At 44.4% G+C, this 7,813-nt stretch overlaps 1 protein-coding gene across 1 annotated transcript in view; it reads right to left on the bottom strand.

The window, feature by feature from the left end:
• Window positions 1-7,572, bottom strand: part of LOC133076394 (uncharacterized) — a 45,698-nt gene extending 38,126 nt beyond the window's left edge. Inside the window, 3 exon segments of the mRNA XM_061170931.1 lie at window positions 3,236-3,415; window positions 6,964-7,036; window positions 7,331-7,572. Of these exon segments, the coding sequence (XP_061026914.1) occupies window positions 3,236-3,415; window positions 6,964-7,036; window positions 7,331-7,572 (495 nt within the window).
• Between the last annotated feature and the right edge of the window lie 241 nt (window positions 7,573-7,813).

The following is a 7,813-nucleotide window of genomic DNA, read 5'->3' on the forward strand; positions in this document are numbered from 1 at the left end:
ACCCAGAGATCACAAAGAAGATCAAGGCAGACTCTACCGGCTACAACGTTCTCGCCACCCTAGGGTGAATGATGATGGTTTAGAGATGTATTCTGCTCAAGGGTCAGAATCTCCTTTCAACACGAGGCTGGCCCCAAACAAGCCCCAGGGCCCGTGGGATAGGGCTTTACCCACCCAAGTCTAGGGGATGGCAGGTAGAATACAGGCGTTGGGTCAGAAAAACTGGAGTCCAGTCCCAATTCCACTTCTTCCAGCTAAGTGACCTGATGGGCAAACTTCTCTAGACTTAACACGTCCTCACCTGTAAAATGGGAGTGCACACATGCGTACCTCACCTGCTACCATGAAGATTGAATAATAAATATATGTGAGTGGTTCTCGACCGTGGCTGCAAATTAAAGTCACTGGGAAATGTCTAAAAAATACAAATACCTGGGCGACACCCCTTGAACAGTACTTTTAATCTTGGCCACATAACTACAATCCCTGGGAGAGCTTTTAAAAGCCCTAATGCCCAGGCTTTATCCCAGACCAGTTAAGTCAGAATCTCTGAGGGCAAGACCCAGGTAGTGATCAGATTTTATAAAGTCCCCCAGAAGATCCCTAAGGGCAGCCATGGCTCAGAACCACTGATAAATGTGAAAATGCTTTATAAATTAGTACGTGCCAAACACATGTAAGGAATCGTCACCAGTATCAACTTGAAAATTAAATATGATAGTGGTGATGTTGAATTACTGGATGGGGCTTTTCAACATGCTCTCAAGAGCTTCACAAAATAAGGATGAAGTTTAATAAAGTAAGTGTGAAGAATTAAGAAGAAGATCTTCAAGTGGCAAGTTATTACAAAACAATGATAAAAATAGACTATTAAAAAGTCTATAACAAATGCTGGAGAGGGTGTGGAGAAGAGGGAACCCTCCTACAATGTTGGTGGGAATGTAAGTTGGTGCAGCCACTATGGAAAACAGTATGGAGCTTCCTCAGAAAACTAAAAATAGAGCTACCATATGATCCAGCAGTCCCACTCCTGGGCACATATTCTGGACAAAACTATAATTTGAAAAGATACAGGCACCCCTATGTTCATAACAGCACTATTAAAATAGCCAAGACATGGAAACAACCTAAATGTCCACTGACGAATGATTGGATAAAGAAGGTCTAGTATATATATATATATATATATATATATATATATATATATATATATACACACACACACACACACACAATGGAATACTACTCAGCTGTATAAAAGAATGAAATAATGCCATTTGCAGCAACATGGATGCAACTAGAGATTATCATACTAAGTGAAGTAAGTCAGAAAGAGAAAGACAAATACCATATGATATCACTCATGTGTGAAATCTAAAATATGACACAAATGAACCTATCTACAAAACAGAAACGGACTCAGGCAGAGAGACCAGACTTGTGGTTACCAAGATGGAGGGGGTTGGGGGAGGGTTGGAGTGGGAGATGGGGTTTAGCAGATGTAAGCTATTATATATAGAATGGATAAACAACAAGGTCCTAAACCATAATAGAAAAGAATATAAAAAAGAATGTATATGTATGTACAACTGAATCACTTTGCTGTACAGCAGAAATTAACACAACTTTGTAAATCAACTATACTTCGATTAAAAACAATTTTTTAATTAAAATAATAGACTAATATAGAAAAGATAGGGAAAAAATTAGCAAAAAAATAGTATTATCGTGATTAAAGAATGCCCCTTGGACTTGACATGGACACAAGTCACCCTCAGCTCTTTTCAAAGGCAGACAGATTCAGTAGTTCCAGAGGTGGCTGAGACTCTGCATTTCTGACACACTCCCAAGTGATGCCCTCGTTGTGGGTCTAGGGATTACAAGCACAGGCTTTGGAGGCAGACCTGGGTTCAAGCTCTTGGCTTTCCATTTCCAAGTTGCGTGGCTCAGGGCAGTAGCCATTCTTCACTTTTTGTAATCAGTAATCCCCCTCTTCCTCTGCCCACTTCTGGAAAGCACCCCTTCCCGTACACTAATCATGTGGTTTGAATGGGCACTGCCAGATTTTTTTTGCCCCTGCCCTTCCTCGGTCAGGTGGGTCATGATGGTCCCAAAGATGGGCCAAACTGGCCAGTGAGAACCTTCCCAGGGGTGGTTGGACGGGGGCCCCGGAGTATCAGCCAGACTCTGTTGGTGGCGAGGCCGTGCGAGGCTGGGTTCGTTGCCATCTTGGGGGACACCAAGCTCCTTTCCTGTCCTTCTCGTGTTATATAAGACATCCAAAAAAATTGTCCTTTTTGCTTATGTCAATTTGAGTTTGGGTTTCTTTCAATACAGGAAAAAATAAAAAGCCCTGAACAATACCTGAGGACAAGTTACTTACTCTGTGCTTTAGTTTACTCACCTGTGAGATGGGGCTAGTAGTGGGATCTAATCATAAGGCAATTATGGAGATTAAATAAAAGAATACATGGAAGGAGCTTAGTACGGTGCCTGGCACTAGGTGTTCTAGTTAGAATGCCCCAGCGTCAGTCAGAGGTTGCATCTACTTCAGACCATGAGCTGGTATCCAGGGAATGATCCAGTGTAAAGAGATTGGTTCCCGGTTCTAATCTGAATCACCGACCTCTTGGAGTTCATCCAGTTCCAGGACGTACAGCTTCTGTCTGGTCCAGACAAAATGACTCGCGTGTGAAGAGCACAGACTTGTCACATGCCCTGCTTCAAAGACCCAAGACCTGCTTGGTCAAGTCCGCGCCCAGACTGCTGTGCATTTGGGGCTGTAAAAGGGCGGGCTGAACTGGGACCTGGGTTCTCTTTTCTCTGAATTCACTTGATCCAAGTCCAGCTTCCAGAAAATCCAAACGTCTTCAGTTTCTGGGTCTTCCTGCTGCCATCGCTGACAGTTGTTACATCCAGCATGCCTTTTGAAGTCTTAAAAATTCCCAAATCCCACTTTATACAAAGGCCCCAAGACCACAGTTTTATGTTGATATCGCTGTATATTTAATATCACGTGGCACATTAGGGCCGCTCAGATGGTACTGCCTGAGCTCGCTTGAAGTGGACTTTGCTCTTATTTCAACTCAACAAATATTGATCGAGCTCTCGGCCTGTGCGGAGCCTGTGATAGGCCTGCCCTCCCTCCCTCCGCCTCCCCCTCAGCCTAAAGTGAAGCTTATAGAGCTCAGCAGTGGGAAGATGTCCCATTTTGAGCTGCGCTGGGAATTATTACCGAAGTGTGGGATGCCTGTTGCGATGCAGAAATTCTAAAGGTGGGAGACAGCCAAGGACCTGACACACAAAGAGAGAACATGGCAAACTTAAGAGAAGCGTAAGCAGCACCTATGACTAGAGCAGGGGGCTTACGCTTGGCGCTTGCAATGACGGCTTTGATAGAATCGTAGTAGTTCAGCTAGAAATGAAGAAAAAAAAAAGCTAATTCATGTGAAGATCACACAGCAGGTCAAGTAAGAGTTTGTAACAATATCCAAGGCGTTCTCTCGACACACATTTCAAGAGGGAGAAAGGAGCCCCTGTTCACAGGACAGGTGCGTCTTTACAAAACCACACCTGTGTGGGGCGGCGTGGTGGGTACGGAGCGCGGGGGCTCGCTTCCCTTTACACCAACTCCAGGCTGATACCAGAACAAGCAACCCCTGGGCGTCCTGTCTGATAGACCGTGCGGAAGTTTCTACTACCTCGTTTGGATATTTCTGAGAAAATCAGAATGCTGCCTGCAGAGCCACAGGGGTTTCACAGAGAAAACAGCATATACTTCCCTGTCAATCAGATTTCAGTTGGCAGCTATGCTGAGTGTGGTACTGGGAAGGGTAATGGCCTCTTTTCCCCTGGCTTTGGAAATGGTGCGCTGGGCTCTGAAGCAGATGTGCTGGGATTGGGGAAGCAGAGCTTTTGTCAGGACCCTGTGTGGGGTTCAGGGCCGGTCTTGGGGGCAAGGAACGAGACTGGGTGGAATTTGAGGAGTTCTCCTCTCAGGCCTCCTTCTCCCCCTGCAGAAGCCCTTAGTAAGAATATGAGGACGGAGGACTTCCCTGGCGGTCCAGTGGTTAAGACTCCGGTGTTTCCACTGCAGGGAGCGCGGGTTCGATCCCTGGTCGGGGAATTAAGATCCCCTAAGATCCCACATGCCCCGTGGCGAGGCCAAAAAAGAGGATGTAAAGATGGGATACAGCCACAGCAGTGTTGAAAGAGCACCATGTTAGTTACAAAGGGCGATCCCTGCTCATTTAGACCTTCCAGGCATTATGCTTAGTTTCGAGGCAGAGACGAAGATAACCCTACCCCGCATGGAGTGCAGAAACCACAGACCAGAGGCTCCGGAGGAGGGAGGGTGGGTGTCTGGAACTGGGTGTGGCACAGGGACCGAGAGTCAGTGGCCAGAGCAACCCACTGAGCCCAGAACTGTCCTCTGCCTTTTCTCCATGGGCACAGGCTCCCCAGAGGCAGCTCACAAGGCTGACCTCTTGGGAAGGCCCTGAACATACCCTCTGAGGTGCAGGGTGAGAAAGAAGGACAGGAGCCCCTGGGGAATTCTACCCAACAGACGGCTCTTCTCTGCTGGGTGCCGTTTCTGTACGGCCCGCGACGGCTTCGTTTTCTCCTCCCTCCACCCCTCCGTGTGTGGTCACCCCTTGGTCAGCACTGGCTCTGGATCTCAGCATTGTTCCTTCCACTTTCCAAGGCACAGAGGACTGAAAAAAGCAAGAGAAGATGGGCTGGCCGAGAAAGCAGGGTCTGGGGACCGGCAATTCAGTGGGATATAAGGTCCACACTCTACAAAAGCATAGCTCCACTTTGCTAAGTGGAAGAAGCCAGGCACAAAGGGTCATATATCGTATGATTTTATTTACAGAAAATGGCCAAAAAAGGCACATCTATAGATACAGAAAGTGGATTAGTGGTTTCCTGGGGCTGGAAGTAGGAACTGGAAATAACTGTATATGGTTAAGAGGGATTTTATTGGGGTGATGGAAATGTTCTTAAACTAGATTATGGTGATAATTGCACAACTCAGTAAACTTATCAAAACTCATTAATTGTACACTTAAAATGGGTGAATTTTATGATAGGTAAATTGTACCTCAAACAAATTGAAGGAAAGAATCTGGTTCCAACCACCTTCGAGAAACACATGGTATTACATGGCAATTTTACGTGTGCTTATTCAGTCAGATTACTGTTTTCTTTTTGTATCTAGCTTTCTTAATTCACATTTCCTTTCTACTGTGGGAGTGGTATTTTTAAAAAATTTTTAAATTAATTAATTAATTAATTTTGCCGCGTTGGGTCTTTGTTGCTGCGCGTGGGCTTTCTCTAGTTGCGGCGAGCCGGGGCTACTCTTCATTGCAGTGCGCGGGCTTCTCACTGTGGTGGCTTTTCTTGTTGCAGAGCACAGGCTCTAGGCACGCGGGCTTCAGTAGCCGTGGCTCACGGGCTTAGTTGCTCCACGGCATGTGGGATCTTCCTGGACCAGGGATCGAATCCGTGTTTCCTGCATTGGCAGGTGGATTCTTAACCACTGCACCACCAGGGAAGTCCTGGGACTGGTATTCTATTTTCTTCTCTTTGTGTTTGAGAATTTGTTGGTCTTCATCTTTTAGACAAATGCCATTTTCCTAGTCCAATTTTTCTTCCCCTTTAATTTTCCTTTTCACTTAGCAAATAAGTTTGATTCTTTTCCATTCACCCAATAATATTTCCTACCTTTCCTTTCTTGCATAAGTCTTGCATAAGTCTTCTTTATTAAAAATCTTCTCTACCTAGTTTAAACCTGATGCGTTTAAAAAGAGACAAGAGAGGTTTATCCTCCCCCAGTGGAGGATTCTCATCAATCTTGGAAGTCCCCGGCTCTCCCTCCTGCATGTTCATTCTTCATTTGGTTTCTGGTCTGTCTTTTTTTTTTCTTTCAATTTAAAGTGTACAGTTTAATGGTTTTTAGTAAACTCACAGTTGTGCACCATCACCATTATCAATTTTAAAACATTTTCATCACTTCGAAAAGAAACCCCATACCCACTGACAGCCGCTCCCCATTCTCGCACGATTTCCTCATCCTTAGGCAACCACTAATCTGTTTTTTGTCCCTATGGACTTGTGTATTCTGGACATTTCATGTAAATGGAATCATATAATTTGGAGTCTTTTGCGACGGGCTTTTTTCACTTAGCATAATGCTTTTGAGTGTCATTCATGTTATAGCTTGTATCGCTACTTCATTCCTTTTATTGTCAAATAATATTTCATTGTATGGATATATCACATTTTGTTTATCTATTTACCAGTTGATGGATATGTGGATTGTTTCTACTTTTGACTATTATGAATAATGCTTGCTATGAACATTCATGAACTAGTTTTTGTGTGGACATATGTCTTCATTTTTCTTGGTTATACTGGGCTGTCTTAACATAAAGGACAATGTCTTGCTTTTTTATGCACTTGGAAAGCACTAATTTCGCTTCTCAGGGCCCGTAGAAATCTCAGGGAAACAACTCTCATGTCTACAGTCACATTATGGGTCCTAAGACACTTGGGTCATTTGAGTTGGCTCTCACTCCTACCAGAGGAAGGAGAACAATCTACTATCTTCAGACCCAAAGGATACCTGGGATGGAAACTCCCCAAACAAACATGCCAGGAAGTTCAAATTGATTATTTTCACTCACTTTTAGAAACCAGATATTTAGCATTCTTTGTGCCATTCTGGGTATCTCATGTGACATTTATATTTCTTTGTTTTCAGCTAGGTTAATAAAGTTGTCTCAGGACCAGTGAGGACTCATTAAATAATATATATACTGTTATTTATTTGACTGCTTGTGTGATACCCCTGGGGAAAGAGGTTGGTTGGCACATTACAATTTACATTTACTTAAACTTTTTTTTTTTTTTAACCTGAGTAACTCAGTCTCCGTGCACTTTCCAGTGGATATACTTTACATTTGGAAAGTTGACAGCATTATTAATGTTAATGCTTGGCATGTTCTCAACTTTGGGCAGCTTCTTCCAAGTTCTAAGGAGAAAAACATAAAAATCTCGAAAGGATAAGAATGAATGTCCCTCCCACATCCTGCTTACCCCAATCAGCAGCCTTTTTGTAGGCTAGCCTTCTGGTCAGGAATTGCCCCTCCTCTCCTTGGCTCATATAAATTCTTCCCATTCACTGTGACCTCAGTAAATCCTCCATGGGAACCTCACTATGTGCCAGACCATTTGACCGCTCCCCTTTCTGGACTCCAGGAGAGTTGAGCATGGAATTGATGCTTGATCCATGCTGTTCTTATTTTCTCATCCAGATGTGTACAACCCGAAGGCCAGGGTGCTTCCTTTGGAGCCACACGAGGCCCGGTAGAGAGCAGGGCTCAACCAAAGCTGACCAGCTGAGGACTCCAACTGGTACCCTTGTGTGTTCCAGTCGGGGTTTGAACAGCCTTTAGAAGAAGATACTGGGCTTTCAAGGTCTGTCTCATAAAGAAGTGGACCTTGCTCATAGGCATCAGGCATGAAGACAGATGGGAAGGACTTACAGGTGACATCAGTGATCTCCATGTTATAAAAGCTCTGTAATTATCGATTAATTCACACAAAAGCTCTGGGGGACAGACTGTCCTTCCCACAGCCAAGCAGGAACAAAACAGCTGGTATAACAGAGGAATGATTAACTGTGGAGGTCCTGTGGTTGTCTACAGGCACTCTCTCTCTTCTTTCCTGCCAACAAAACCAAGGCAGAGAGCCCTTGATTTCAGGGGTGTCATGTTACTCAGTTCTGGCCAGTGAGATCAGGTGAAAT

This window comes from Eubalaena glacialis, chromosome 16 (genome assembly GCF_028564815.1).
Source record: "Eubalaena glacialis isolate mEubGla1 chromosome 16, mEubGla1.1.hap2.+ XY, whole genome shotgun sequence".
NCBI lineage: Eukaryota > Metazoa > Chordata > Mammalia > Artiodactyla > Balaenidae > Eubalaena > Eubalaena glacialis.